At 42.4% G+C, this 15,160-nt stretch overlaps 2 protein-coding genes across 13 annotated transcripts in view; one reads left to right on the top strand and one right to left on the bottom strand.

Annotated features, from left to right (window-relative positions):
• The first annotated feature begins 882 nt into the window (after window positions 1-882).
• GSTK1 (glutathione S-transferase kappa 1) lies at window positions 883-8,418 on the top strand. Its single transcript, XM_059838288.1, has 8 exons — window positions 883-1,020; window positions 1,584-1,665; window positions 2,435-2,563; window positions 2,907-3,007; window positions 3,415-3,450; window positions 6,126-6,242; window positions 6,726-6,819; window positions 8,128-8,418. The coding sequence occupies exons 1-8, from the start codon at window positions 955-957 to the stop codon at window positions 8,166-8,168; spliced, it is 666 nt and encodes a 221-aa protein (XP_059694271.1). The 5' UTR covers window positions 883-954; the 3' UTR covers window positions 8,169-8,418.
• A 137-nt stretch (window positions 8,419-8,555) lies between these two features.
• LOC132323262 (rap1 GTPase-activating protein 1-like) overlaps window positions 8,556-15,160 on the bottom strand; it is a 43,689-nt gene continuing 37,084 nt past the window's right edge. For 8 of the 12 annotated variants that reach the window (XM_059838280.1, XM_059838279.1, XM_059838272.1 and 5 more), the window contains 5 exons: window positions 14,648-14,774; window positions 14,457-14,559; window positions 11,405-11,490; window positions 11,181-11,251; window positions 8,556-9,012 (listed from right to left, as the gene is read on the bottom strand). In XM_059838280.1, the coding sequence (XP_059694263.1) occupies window positions 11,228-11,251; window positions 11,405-11,490; window positions 14,457-14,559; window positions 14,648-14,774 (340 nt within the window). In that variant the 3' untranslated portion in view covers window positions 8,556-9,012; window positions 11,181-11,227. Of the gene's footprint in view, window positions 9,013-11,180; window positions 11,252-11,404; window positions 11,491-14,456; window positions 14,560-14,647; window positions 14,775-15,160 lie in introns of those variants that run through there. The other 4 variants (XR_009485297.1, XR_009485302.1, XM_059838273.1 and 1 more) reach the window with 3 other exon arrangements.

Genomic DNA, 15,160 nt, shown 5'->3' with positions numbered 1-15,160 from the left:
ATTGCAACTCTTTAAAGTCACACTCTGCAGTATTTTTTGACCCCTTGAGAAAAACGTAAGGCAGAATTCCCCTTTGCAGAAATTGTCATAAATAGAATTTGTATTCTGTCACTCATTTATTCTTTTTTGCCCCCAATATGCTTCACACTTGAGTTTCCCAGCTCTCTCCCAAATCTTTTCTTAACGATTGGCTCGCTGTCCAGTACTCAGCGGTTAAGAAAGACTTCAGGGAGGGGTCACAAACTGTTGTTGGCGTTCAGGTTTTTCATTCTTGAGTTAAAGTTACTCATAATTCAGAAAGCCGCTTTGCTAAAAAAATCAAGATTACTGCCAAAGGAGGGATCCAGGAGCACGCTCCCGATAACATCCAGGACTAAAGGGCGTTGCTGCGGTGGGGAGGGAACCGTGGCAGAGCCAGACTGGGTTTGGGATTGCACAGCGCTTCTGCGGGATGGGCGGGGGAGGAACTGAAAGTGGAGAAAGGGAAGGGCTTAGGTGAATGGAGGTGGAACAAGTGTGGCGAAAATGGAGGGTAGGGGGATAAAAGGGCCAGTGGCACGTAAATCCTTGCTGATCCGGCAGGGACACCGTGCTCCCGGGAAAACATGCTGGACTGCCCCGCCGAGCAAGCTCCCGGGTGCCCTCCTCGGGAGCCTGCTCTCCCGCCACAGCCTCGCCACGGCAAGGGCACAGGCGCCCTCTCGGCCCCCTGCGATCCCACCCCTGCTCTTCCTCCCGGGCCCGCACTCTTCGGAGAGCCAGCGAGGCCAGCCGCACGGCGGGGCGAGCGAGCGGGAGCCGCGGGGAGCCGGGGCCGGAGGGGCGGCGGGGGCGGCTCCGTCCCGCAGCGGCGGAAGGGCCGCCCCGCTGCCGCCGCCGCCGCCGCCCCTCCCTGCCCGGGGCGGTGCTGCGGCCGCCGGACGCTGCGGAGCGGCGGCACGGCACGGGGCCAGGATGGGCCGGACGGTCGTGGAGCTGTTTTACGATGTGATTTCCCCGTACTCCTGGCTGGCGTTTGAGGTGAGGGGTGGCACAGGGAGGGAGGCTCTTCCCGGGTCTCCGCGGTGCCGGAGCGGCGCTGGGACCCGGCCGGTCCCGCTGCCGCCTCCCCCTCGGAAGGGCCGCTCAAGGGCAGCTCGGCTGGCTGGCTGCAGGCAGCGCCCTTTGCGCTCCGAAGTTAATTTTTCTCTCACCTCTGAGGGGTGCCTGGGCTTCTACGTCGCGTGTTGAAATCCAGGGACACTAGGGAAGCGTGTCCGAGCCAAACGGCAGTGCAGGAATTAGTGCTGAGCATTTTGCTTCGGGGGTAGCTTTCGTATTTAAAAAGTGCAGGTGTCCTGATCATGACGTGAGCCTGACCTTTCCCATACTTACTGCCGCATAGCCTTGGATAGTTGTGACACGAATAGAGACCCCCCCCCCAGTTTTTCTGAGATCAGAGTTCTCTGGCAGCATCCAGGAAAGGCTTTAGGACTAGCCCTAATACAATAGGAAAGGATTTATCTGTAGTATTTACTGCCTTAGCTGCACACAGCTCTATACACCTCTGACTGTGAATCCCTCACTACTCTTTCACGTTGCAGGCTCTCTGCCGGTACCGGCACATCTGGAATATTGACCTGCGCTTCCGTCCAGCTTTCCTCGGTGGCATAATGCAACAAACTGGTATGGAGTACAGGGAGATGAGCTCTGCAGGGAGATGCCTTCTTCACTAGCAGAGCACTTAGTGTGCAGGCCCTGGGTGTGTGCAGAGCCCATGCAGAGCCAGCTCTGAACCAAGTTGTGGCACCAGTAACAGATTAACTACAGGACTGTGGAGCCCCAAAGCGATTGAGAAATTAGTCATAAGGAATTTCATACCGTTGCAGCTACACAGACAGTCTGTGCCAAAGTCCATCTGTTCTAAAATACAATAAAATAAATAATAATAACTTGACATGGAGTGTTTTCCTAGAGTAAGATTTTAAACCAGAATGAATTTGTGGAACACTTGCACTTTGTAATATGCAGGAAGGATACAAGTATGTCTTGAGACAGTACTTATGGCCTTAATTGGATCACCAAGACTTACAAAGCATAAATCATGAATTAACAAGTCGTTACGTTGGTTTACCCATGCATTAGGAGTTGTCTAGCTTAAAAGTCATCCGTCTGAATCAACATAAATCCCTGAGAGGACATTTGTACCTTGGTTTAAAACTGATTCAGCTATCCTAAAGGTTTGATCTGTGCGAAACTGAAATAAACCATGTTTAAATTGTAGCATTATCTTTAGAAAAGCCAAGTATATTTCAGTAAACCAAAGTGAAATGATACCATTAAATTATACTCTTCCTTAGGTATATGTACATATGAGGCATCATTTGTCCAGTGTTGGTTTGTTCTGTGTTATTATAATACAGCTGGAAATCTCAAGAGAACTTTTTCCTAAAAGGTAACAAGCCCCCAGCAATGTTACCAAAGCGAGGTGAATACCTGCTGAAGGATATGAAAAGGATGGCAAAGTACTACCAGGTGCCTTTACGCATGATCCCAGACGCCTTCCAGCACATCATGGGCACAAGTAAGAGTCTTAGCTGCTATTTCTCATCCCCAGCACTTCTGGGTCCAGTTCTCCCTGCCAGTAAAGATGAAGATGAATTCCCTGTGTGCAGCCTTTTCCTGAACCTGCGAGCAGTATGAAGTCTGTGCGTTCATAGCCATGAAAGAAATTTCTGGAGAAGTACAGCCGTGAATGATACTAGCATGGGAGATAACTGCGGATCAACATGAGCTTTACTGTACAGACTGTGGGTTTCTCAGTTGCAGGGGAGGTCACACTCTTCTTAGGTAGCAGTGATGCAGACCACACCTGTTTCTGATGCTGGGCCTTGTCTGAGTGTTCCTCTGTCTCCCCACGAATCCAGGCAGCCTGACGGCCATGCGCTTTATCACAGCCATTGACATGACAAACCCTCAGTACCTGGAACCCTTATCTAGGGAGTTCTGGATGCGGTTTTGGTCACAGGTCAGTATTTTATGCAGCCAGCTTCTTGACCCTTTCTGTCACCTTCCCTGTCCCACATCATTCAAATGTGGAATTCCAGCAAGAGGAAGAAAATGTCTTTTAATGAAAAGTCATAGCAGGAACTTAAGGTCATAGTGGTTCAGAAGCCACAAGCTTATAATCAGCTTAATTTGCCTTCTTTTAGGTATGTAAGGTGGGTCCAGCAGGCTGGACCAGTGGATCAGTGGTTCATATCAGAAAACACTTTAATACATTCCTAGATTAGGTGACTTAAGACCTTTTCTGAGGTAATTTCTCCAGCAACAAGTACTGGGCTTATTTTTGTTTTCTTAGAAAACTTGCTTTTAAATCCAGAGAGGAGCTTTTGTTTCATAAATACTGATTTACTTATTTTATTCTTTTACCAGCATGAAGACATCAGTCAGCCAGAGAACATATTGGTTGTAAGTGTATCCTTTTTCTTGTGCTTCTGCATTTCTGATAGATATTCTTATTGATGACTTTGAAGAAAAATGGATTCAAATTCTCTTGAAGCTCTGGATTTTTTTTTTCTTGTCATGTTTTGCATAACACTCAGAACCAGAATACACTTTTTTTTGGTTAATTCATGTGGCAAGATACCCAGGCTGGACAATGAGATGCCTGTTGATACTGTGTTATTAACAGTCATGAAAGTATGAATAATTTCTGCAGAATGCATTGAGGCGTTGCTGCTATATGAAATGTTCAGGTGAAATGCAACACTTGGGGAGGGTGACTGTCCTTAGAGTGATGGAGTCAGGTTTTCTATTAAGCTCAGTGCTATACTGCCCTTTTATATACCTGGAAATTATACTCCTGATGTATTTTCTTTTGCTGTTTCGATTTTGTTTATTACAGTGAAAACTGTAATAGCATGTAAGGTAGTATATCAGGAGATTCTCTTGAAGGTGTCTCCTCATTATTTTATAAGTTCTTGGAATATGAAGAAAAGAGAGGCATTGTCCATGACTAGTCTCTCCTATCCAACATCCCTAGTTGAAATCTGAAGCTTGCAGTCTTGCTGTTCCCCCTCAAGCCTAGCCCTTGCACTTCAGCTTCATCTTAGTGTAGCTTTTTTACCAAAATTTCAGCAAAGGTTTGCACTTTGCTTTTTTAAGAAGCAAGATTTGAAGGATATAATTAAAGTTATTATTTAAAGATATAATTTAATTTAAATCAAATTTAAAGATAGAATTTAATTAATTAACGATCTTAATATCTAAAGATATAATTAAAGTTATAGCCCATCTAAAGATATAATTAAACTTTTACCCTGGTAGGCAGCCAAGCACCATACAAGTGCTTACTTGCTTCCTCCCACTGCCCAGGAGGACAGGGGAAGAGGAAAAGAAGAATGAAAGCCAGAAAACTTGTGGGTTGAGAAAAAATTACTTAATAAGCAAAAGTGGAAGCAAAGTGAAAGAAAACAAAGAACCACCTACATGTAGATTGATGCTCAGCCAGTTCCCAAGGAAAAGGCTAACCTGCCTAAACCCCCTCCTCATCAATTACTGCTGAGCATGGCATATGGCATGGTCTGTATCTTGGGTTAGTTCAGGTCATCTCCCAGCCTCTGGTGAAGCCCCAGTTTATTCACTGTGGGGGGAGAGTGAGAACCAGAGACTGCCTCGACACTGTGCAAACACCATTCATCAATAGCTAAAATAATTAGGATGTTATCAGCATTGTTTGGTCACAGATCTGAAACACAAAACCACAGAAGCTGCTGTGAAGCAAAGTAGCTCCATTCCAGCTAGACCCAGTACATAAATATGTACAGAACACTGTCACATCATTATTTAAATAAAGCAAGGACATGTAGAACTTCAGGGCCACAAACTTCATACTCAGAACAATCTCTAATTTAGTCACAGTTTGGCAGTCGATGAGTATCCCCCCTGTGCATCAAGGCAGAGAGGGAGGTGTCCCCTTGTCTGCTTGTGCCTATCTTCATTCACTCCTGCCACAAGTACTAGACTTTTCTAGAAATTTGTCATCCAAAGGTGGCTGAGAGGTCTCAGCCAATCATCTGAGTCTTTACAGGTGGATTTATTTTACACATCAGTCAGAAAAATGGTACTTTTAAAACTTGATAATAATTCCTTGTTCTTTTACTTCTTTATTTAATCAAAAGCAGCTTCACATACATTGCTGTATCAGCAATGTGTGGTCTGAATTCTGTCCCAGTCCACTTAAATCCTTTTTCTGCCCTGAAATGGTGAGGACCAGATACTACATCACAGTGTAAATATTGCAGTCTGAACACTGTGGCTACCAAGCCTTTTGTTCTAGTCCAGTGGTACACTTGTTTAACCTCCTGTTCAAGCACAGTCCGAAAGAGCTCCTCATTTCCCTGATGTGTTTGTAGGGGACAGCACGTGAACATGTGTGTGCTAAACACAAAAAGTAATTGAAAGAGTCATTAACACCTACATGTGCAAGATTACTTCTCCATGTGCAATACTGCATTTATTTTTTTTTTTTTTTCTCTTTTTGTGAAATACTTTATTCAAAGAGTACTTGTAAGTCATTGTTACCAGGTAAACATTGGACACTTAAATTTGGCTACTTCATCTCACTCCTGTGTGGCAGAGGCTCAGGGGAGGTGAAAAAGATCCAGCAGTAACACCAGCCACCGTGAAACCTCTGTGATTTGGTTTCTTTCATGCAGTGTCACTTACAGATCCCATGTGGCCACATTTGTCAGATGAACTGTTTTTGTCTTGGTAGGCTTGTACGGTCAGATTTTACTTTTCATAACACCAGTCTGAGGTTTTTTTAAAGTTATCTGATGAGTCATTGTATCAAAGGTTCTTTTGTTTTTTTTCTTTGGTTTAGGAACTCCTGGGAAAAAAAGTGCAAATTTAGGGCTTGGAAGATTTAAAATGCCTCTTGTACTTTGTAAATGAGAGTTGTTAAATGATGACTAGGTTGGGAATGCAGCAAGACAGTTGTGCAAGTAGTGCTTCAAGAGTATTTTGAAATTTTTTTGTCAATAGACCTTAGGTGGTAATCCTGAAGAATAAATTAATTAGACCAGGGTAGGAATTAGAATATTTACTTTTAGAGTATTCTTAATTATATGATCTTTTCACAGGTTGCCCAACAGGCTGGGCTCTCAGCAGAGCTCTCTCAGAAGGCACTTGAAATGATTTCATCCCCTCCAGTGAAGGACCGACTGAAAGACACAACAACTGAAGCACTGAAATATGGGGTGAGATGCTTCCAATGGCACTGGGCTTCACAGCTGTGCATTCCTTCCCTCTTAAGAGTACAGGGAAGCAGGGCACAATGAGGGTGATGATTAGAAAGCACTAATTGTCTTCCAGTGTGTGAAAGCCACCTCACTGTTGTTGGTAGTTTATCTGTCATCTGGGAAACTAAGGCTGACCCACTCATTCCAGCTGGACAGCAAGGACAGGACCAGTACTGAGAGATACCATTTATTCCTACCTGAAATAGAACTGTGGATTAATCAGGTTGTTTTTCACGCTCCTTCAAAAGGGGCACACAGGCTCTGGAGAGTCACCTACCTTCATATGGCTTCAATAGGCTTATCTTTAAGAACAAAGAAGGTAAAAAGAAGGGGAGGAAAAAAATTAAAAGTTGTTGGGATTTATTCCTGAAGATTGATGATATGACTGTAAGAAATTCTCCCATTATAACATTCTCTGTTTCGTCTCCACGGTGTCAATAGGCATTTGGGATGCCTGCTGTTGTGGCACATTATGATGGGGAACCTCATCTGTTTTTTGGCTCTGATCGTTTAGAGCTGCTAGGCAGCGTTATAGGTGAGTCTACCTCATTTCATCACTTTGGTTTCATGCTTTCACCCTCTTGGAACAAAATACGTAATGCAGCTGAGTAAAACACTCTTAAGGGCTTTCAGATGTTAAATAATGTTGGTTATCCTTCTCCTGGAATGAAACTGCTAATTGAAATCTGTCTCAGTACACTTAAAATGACCAAAGGATCCTTTTCCAGACCAGAAGTGACTTGAATTCTCCATCCCCTCTTGGTGTGCTTCAAGGCTTTGTCCTCCATGTACCATTCTCAAAATACTACTGAAACTCTTTAGTTCTCAAAATATTCATAATGTAACGTTTTGGTACTGGACAGTAGGCCTTGGCTAAGATTATGACTATGGCTGCTACTGCTTTTTTCTTTTTTTTTTTTTTTTGTCATTCCAACATTTTCATTTTATATCTGTTCCTTCTTAGTAAAAGCACATTATTACAGCTCCCCAGTCCATAACTTGTGTCTGCCTACACAGCTGTTCAGGTTGTTCATATGTTGACCATCTTTCTTTTCATTTTTCTATTAACAGAATACACACTTTAAATTCTTTAAGAGGTTGAAGTAGGTTGTGATAAATAGTAAAACTAAAGTCACCTGTTTTTATGAGTTAGAGGGCATTTGACTATTCATCTCAAGATCTGGCACTTGAGAGAGTATCTCTAGAAAGAGTTATGCACATAATTGGCTGATGCATTTGTGGTAAACATTCAGCAGAAAGTATTAGTTAATGCAAATTAGTATTAGTCATGGGCTTAAGCAGAAGGGAAAATTTTTGAGGTTTTTTTTGTCTTTTTGTCTTCTGGATGAGTTTCTCATTCTATAAAATATTCTTGATGAACATGAGAGTGAGGAAGAAGAGTACCAAACACCCACTACAGCAGTCACTAATACTGACTGAAATGTTGTGGCCTGGTTTCTAGTCTCAACTCCAAGGACTTAATCAGATTTTCTTTTTGATTCTCTGACTCTGCAGCCTTGCACCCTTTTTTTTGTTTTTTTTAACCCCCAGAGCCCCCCCCAAAACAAGTCCTAAAAAGAACTGATTTCTCCCTGACCTGAAGAACGTCTCATCTGTAATGGAGGAAAATAATTCTTCTGTACAGTGTCAATTGTGACTAGACAGTGAAAGATTTATGGAGCAGGCTGTAGCACACCAAACAAGATATAAATCTGTATTCCATCACCAGTAGCTACCCTTCACCAGAGTAGGAACAATAATCCTGCTGCAGAAAAATGACTGGCCAATTACTTGTATGGATTACATTTTAACATATCTCTTCTGTGCTGGTTTGTCTTGGCAGGTGAAAAATGGCTGGGACCAGTTCCAAGCCCCAAGCTGTGAAAACTCCCGGGGAAGTATATAGGAAGGAAAATATATATGTCAATCTTCAACAGTTATCTGAATGTATTCAGTTTTGTGGAGAGATGGCTTTCTCATCCAACAGTTAACTTTACTGCTTGGTCTTATCTCTAATTTTGAAAAATATCAAGGTTTGCCAGTATTACAGCCTGGTGTTTACCAATACAAATGTGCTTCCTTCTTTCAACAGATCAAAGATTAACATTAAAGATTTAACTTCTTGCAGAGTGAACATTCTTCCCTGGATGATTTTCTTTCCTTTACCCTAAAAGCATGAGGATTACATAGTTACTGGGCTGCAATCTCTGGGTTTCTTATGTCTTCCTGCTCGTCCTTTATAAACATACACAGACACACACACATGAAACCTAAGAGAAGCTGGCCACATTGTCCTTTTATTTTAAGTCCAGTGTACTACATAGACATAAGAAGCACAGGCTAAGATATTAATGCTTCCTTTTACTTTGCATCATGGCAGCTGGGAAGGACACAATTCAAGCCCAAAGAAGAGTCTAGGGAATGAATCAAGTATTTTAAAAGGAACTGTCCCCATCTTGGACAATATTTGACACACCTGGCTCTGCAGTGACTGATATTTGAGGAAACCACCACACATGTGCATTCGTGGGCACCAACCCCAAATCTTTGGGGGGGGTTTAACTAATGCAAGTTTTGCAGGAATGTCTTTGGAGGATGGTTGTGAACACCACTGAAGGTTCAGCTGGTAGCTGAAGTAGACTCTGTTTTGCTTCCTCAAGGATGCCCTAATTGCTTCCTATCCAAAAGTGATTTGGATATGGCTGTGAGGGAATTCCAAGCGTGTAGTCTGCAGAGGGAAAGGTATGCAAACAATTAAAATAAGAAATTTCACATGGAAATAGTTTGAGCTTGGCCCTGTAATGGCTGAATTGGAATGACACACAGAAATTTGATTTATATGAAGTTTGATTTTACAATTTCACACTCTCTGATGCATCACTGAATGAAACATCAGCAGCTGGAATTCCCTTTTTTGTCTTTTTCTGAACTTTAGGGTAAAGCACATTCACGTATTTTCACTTGAACAGCAAATCCTAGAAGAAAGCATCAGAAAAAAAATCTGTATCCTTCATGTTCTTACAGCTCTAAGTGTTGTGGGGGTATCATTTGTTCCCCCATCCACAATTTTTACTTCTTTCAGCTCTTCAGGAAATACCCTAGGATTGGAGGAGTCCTTCCTCCTTTTTACCAGTGCACCCATTAGTCTTTGGGCAAATCCAGCCTGGAACTTAAGGAAAATTTTGTGAGAGATAAGAGGAGTTACAATGACAAGGAGGTTACCATGGATGTGGGTGCCACAGGTTTCTTTGAGTCCCTTGAAGCCATGTTACAGAAATTTTTTTACCATTTCTCCCCTGAAACTTGCTAGTCTCCAGTCTGTGCTATCAAACTGATTCAGAGGGTATGATAAAATGGAATAACTAAAACATCACTTTAAGCCAGTAGTGCTGTCTCAGGAGTGGGTAAAATGCCCTCTTGTGGAAATAATGAACTCTAGTAAGGAGCTGGTGAGAATTCAAAGAACATCTGGAAATAATCTGACAGTGAAAGGCTGGGTCTTGGGAAACTTTGAACCACATCAACTGAAAAATAACCAGCCTTTGTGGAAGAATGTTGTTGATTTGGCAGATGGACCAAAAGACATGGATCTTAAATGCTCTTTGACCTACTTCAAATCAGTGTAAATTAAATGCTCAAAACCTTAGGTACTAAAACCATACTTGAATACTACTGAGATACATTGCTTATTGCCTGTAATAGCCACCAGTAAATGCAAAACCACAGCCTTTGCCTTTGTATCAGTGAGTTTGCAATTGTTGCAATTCTGACCCTGTAGCTATTCTGAGTAAAATTTAGCTGTTTGGGAGCAGAAGTTTGAGGGAGTTCTATCCCTCATTTAGACAACCTTGCTCCAGTGTTACAGAGCCGTGCTGTGAGCACAAGCTCTTGGCAAAAACTCTGGGGATGACCCCAGTAAAGAGTGGCTGGCAGCTGCACTGTCACGCTCTGTTCTGATCTCTGCTGTAGCACACACTGAAGCAGCCTCAGGGGTATCAGCTCCCCTCTCAGTTTTGCTGTGCCACCAGTGGCCACCACCACATGGAGCTGAACTGTTCACCTGACTGCTCCGAATGCCACAAGGTGGCAGGGCAGATAAAACTTGAGCACTGAGGATCTGAACAGAAACAATAAGAACTACCAGCTATTTAGGAATGTTTAGGAATAGCTGGAAGAATTTTCTTCCATAAAGGTGATCCTCTTCTACTCAGCTACATACCAAACTAGCTCCTGAGAGCCTCACATCCCCACCACTTTCAAGGCAGCTGTTTAGCTGTCAGGCCAGAGAAGATACTGGGCAAGGAAAGGGACATTGAGCAAAAAGACTCTCAACAACACAGACAAAACTGGACTATGAATTCTAGGGAACAATCCTGAAGTTGTGTTCCCCCTTTCCCTCACCAGGAAATCAAGTCCCACTTCCTATGTCTGGAAAAGCTGAGAAACTGGCATGGACAACTAGGTCCCACCAATGCTAGGCTGAAAGCAAAAAAGCAAGTGTACAGTGAGGCACAACATCAGAAAATGAGCAACAAAAAGGGGTTCTGCAAAGTAATGAAACTATAAAAAGTAGAGGTTAGGCACAGAGAAAGGTAGGTTGAATCTGAGCAAAGGAAATTGAACAACCAAAGACAAAGAAGAGAAAGAAACTGCCTAGGTTAGGGTAGAGAACAGAATCTCAATGGGAAGTGCTGTTCCCTGAGAGGAAGGAGGCAGCCATGAAAGGGAGCGCTTAGGTAAATCAGAGGCCAGAGTGGCTGGCCATGGAAGATCACTTGGGGAGGAAGGTGAAGGACTAACTCTGTCTCCTGAGATGCTCTACAGCACTTGCTGCACTGTCTCAGAGAGGCAGGGACGGCCAGGGGCCCGTGGCTCTCCTCCCCCCGTGTCCATTACCTGTGCTCCTCACCCTGCGTGCAGCAGACAGTGCTCCAGCGCTGACATCACACACAGCACAAAATGGAGGCCTGCAGAACAAGGCACTGCTTTAACCTCCCCCTGCAAGCACCTTCCTACTGCCCTTTCAACCCTCAGCAAGCAATGCCTCCTAAATCAAGCCTCTCTTTTCTCCCATCCCTATCTGTGCAAGCGAGAAGGAAACATTTTATTAAAGCACTTACTGGATTATGGTGCTGAGCCTCTGCTTTGCTGCCTTTTCCTTTTCCAGTGGAGCCAGCAACACTGCTGGAAGGAAGCAACCTGCTTCCTAGAAGGGAACCAAGCACAGAACAATACAAAAATAATCAAGAGGGTATCCCAGGAGCTGAACACATAGCTGGTTTTACCCCAAAGTTTTCAGAGATCTGTGGCTCATCCACAGGTAAGAGTGAAAGGAGTGTACCTATGCCCAAATTGACTAGTGTTACCTTCACCTATGTTTCTCATTCCAGCTCAAAACATGAGGAAAGTGACTGCTTTAATTTCATTAAAAAAACAGTCATCAGCCACTGGTTCCAGACAATCTGAATGCCTTATTCTCAAGGATACACATTTGTGAAGCAGACTCTAATCTTATGCTCTCACAGTGTTTCTCTTCCTTCTCCCTCTGAGCCCTCCCTTGAGATTCCCACATGTGACCTCAGAGTTTAAGGAATTTGCCTCTCATCACATATCAACACCATGGCAAAACCAGAGATTAAATGCTTGCAAAATTTACAAATTAAAAGCATTCTTCTGCTTTCTGTAATCAGCTTATATTCACCATACACATGTCTCAAAAAATGAGTAAGATGTCTTTAACATAACAGCCTTCTTAAACCATTCTACATTTATTCCTAGATGATCCTCCATTCTATCCATTCTATGGTTAAAATTACTAAATTAGGTAATTTCCAACCAGTACAGTTTATGGGAGTTTATGCATAGATGCATCACAACACAAATCTGTATTATAAAATAGTAAATCTTTGAAAATGGAAAGAGTTTGAATTAAAGAGATTAGTGTGGAATGTGCTAAGGGGTTAGAATGGGCAAGTGAATACCTCTGGTGGCATATCAAACCACCATTCAGTCAGTCAAGTGAAGAAAGCTAATGAGGGATTCCTGCTAAAATGGTAACTTCAGACACTTTTCCCAGGAACACTGGGTGATCACAGCAGTATTTTCTAGGAAACAGATAAGATGCAACTATTGTTTCAGTATTTTTTCTAAGGTAGACTATCCCCTTTCCCAGTGCCATTATGTAATTTAAAACTGAGACTTAAAAACAAAACTGCCAAATGCTGCTAAACTGTGATTTTAAACAACATGAATTTACAATATGAGGGTTCTTCTCAATTTTGTATATATCCCAGTTCCACCATGCTAAAATTTAAAAATTATGTATGTTTTTTGTAGGAAGTGACTAACAGGCCAAGTAACTAAATAAAAATATACCTAACACAACTGGTAGTGTCTAACTGTTAAGGAGAGTTATAGCTGAATTTTTATCCTGCCCTTGAGGCTAGAGAGAAAGTCACCTCTGCCTCATGTGACATGCACTGGCACGAGACATGTTGGTACTTTAAAGCCAACTCAGAAAATATTTTGGCAAAGGCAGTTCTCTGTGTCATGATCTGGGAGCATAATGACCACAGACTGTTGACATTTTTTTTTCCCTGTAACTTTGCCCTCTCAGTCTGAAAGGCAAATTGGAGAAGCCAAGAATGCGTACATGGGTCAGGAATGCTGGATTTATTCAGTGTAGGATCTAGACTCACAGTGGGCTTGTCTTAGGTTTCTCCATTAAAAAAAAATCCTTTTGGTCTGATTTTACACAGTGCATTAACTGTGGCTGAATACTTACTGGAAAACTTAATAAAGGGCAAAATTAAACCATCAGGATACTGCTCTCTCTCCCCACGGTTGTAAAACCTAAAAATTACATTGAACTTTACACTGCATTCTCTGCAATGATTATTCTCAGTGATGCATATTAATGATTTATATACTGTAAGATAATAAAGAGTCAGCAGACAGAGAAACTATCTGTGAAGAGCAGAAGAGGCCAATGGCAAGCATCCCTGCCTCCAGTATCCACAACCAAAGAGGAATATCTGACAGAACAGAGATCTCTGCAGAATATCTGACAGTATCACATCTTCAATGCTGTTGCTAAGATACAGACAATTTTATGCAGGGATCTGTTTGATGGCCACTCTTGATATCTCCTATACGGCAGCTATGCGGAATGAGACCTAACTCTATCCTCCAAGTAAGGTGACTCCACCTTTCTGACCCTTGTAATCTTTACAAACAATTCTTTTTCACACAAATCCTATAAAGATTTCAGGGTTCAATCCAACCAGCTCTCTTCCTTGCCAAACAATAAATCCTAGTATCTCTTACCACCTCAATATGCTCCTATTCCAGTCTTCCAGCAACAAATGTTAAATGTTTTGCCTTTCACAGTTCCTAATGACTTCCCAAACTCAAAAGCTTAGTCTTTTCACTCATACTTTCCCAGCCTCATTCTTTACAGCCTCATTGTCAGAAACAGACTGAAACTGATTTACACTTTCCCTAATTTTAGCTTAAGGCTGATGCTCAACAAGAAATGCTTCAATCCAAACCAGTTCATTTTAACAAAAGTGAAATGCAACTGCAAACAGGGTCTGAGATCAGGGCAGGTGATCCAGCTCCACAGCAGGAAACACAACAGGTGTCCCTGCTACGGGACTGAAGAGAACTTCTAAGGACTGTAATCATCTCTGCACAGTGAATGAATCCAAGCTGAGTTTAATCACCTATGTCAGCTTTAATCAAGTACTAGACTAAGAGCCCAACCTTGTCAAAAAACTCTCAGTGCAGGTTAGCTTCCTGATTACCCACCTTCTCAGGAGCATACTGCTTTGTTCAGGAATCAGTTCCTATAATCCCATATCCAAACTATCTAGTTTATACAGGAACTGCATTCAGAAATGCAACCATAGCTCTCCACAGAAAAAACATGAACACTTTAATTCTTTTCAGTCTAATGTAACTTCTTTTGCAGTATGTACAGCATATTTATTCATGGCTTTGAAGCATTCTTTGCCAATTAAACTTTGCATGGCAGCTGCTCTCCCCATTCTCGTGGGCTATCATCTACCTGTGCTTCCAAAATATTAAGTACAGCATACAAAAGATTTGGCTCAACCTCTCATACGCTTCTAGAAGCGTAGAGGGTTTTTTTTATTTTTCTTTCTTTTTTACCTGGTGAGCTAGAAGTACTGGGTGTGCAGTCACTGTCATCCAGCCACATACTCTGAACCATTGAATCCTGTTTTGGAGGGCCCTTAAGTGAGCACGTCAGCTCCTGGAGAGGGCAAAGAAGACGTGTTTTAATCATGCACCTGGTAAAATCAGGGAGGGTATCCTCTGTTCGTTAGAGATCATACACCCACCCTGTCATTCTCCTCTTCCTCAGATGTTCCATTTTCCCTCAATCCACTACAACAACTGCTTACACTGGATGATGAACGTGAGAGTGGCTGCATCACACAGTATCCTGAAGTCTGACTCCTGAGCATTCTGTGAAATGCAAGCATTCGACATCATCATGTTTATTGTTACACACAGGCTTAACTTCTTCAGGCACAACTTTATTATGTAGCAGTCAGAAACAGAAAGATTATTCATCCACAGATAGTTTTTCCACCTAGGAACAGAATTCAGGTGAACTGGCATGCATACCTTAATTTCTAGTTGCTCCATCACTTAGGAGAAACACCAATTCTCTGTCTCCATCCTAGACAACTGTATGAAAGGACAAGTCTGAAGGAATTTTTAAGTCACAGACCTAAGTGTAATAAAGTGGAGTGACTCAAACCACCTGCATTTAAGTATTAAATACATCAAGACATTCATTAAAATCAACAGATGCTCTACTGTGGAGATCAGAGATTTTAAGAGCCTGA

The sequence above is a fragment of the Haemorhous mexicanus genome, chromosome 2 (genome assembly GCF_027477595.1).
Source record: "Haemorhous mexicanus isolate bHaeMex1 chromosome 2, bHaeMex1.pri, whole genome shotgun sequence".
Classification (NCBI taxonomy): Eukaryota; Metazoa; Chordata; class Aves; order Passeriformes; family Fringillidae; genus Haemorhous; species Haemorhous mexicanus.
The sequence above is the reverse complement of the archived record's forward strand: the minus strand, read 5'-3'. Positions and strand labels throughout refer to the sequence as shown.

Bases quoted from the DNA above. Each gene is read 5' to 3' on its own strand.
- GSTK1 (XM_059838288.1), top strand. From the start codon at position 955: ATGGGCCGGACGGTCGTGGAGCTGTTTTACGATGTGATTTCCCCGTAC. The intron at 1,666-2,434 runs GTATGGAGTACA...TTTTCCTAAAAG, and splicing joins TGGCATAATGCAACAAACTG to GTAACAAGCCCCCAGCAATG. The intron at 2,564-2,906 runs GTAAGAGTCTTA...CCACGAATCCAG, and splicing joins CCAGCACATCATGGGCACAA to GCAGCCTGACGGCCATGCGC.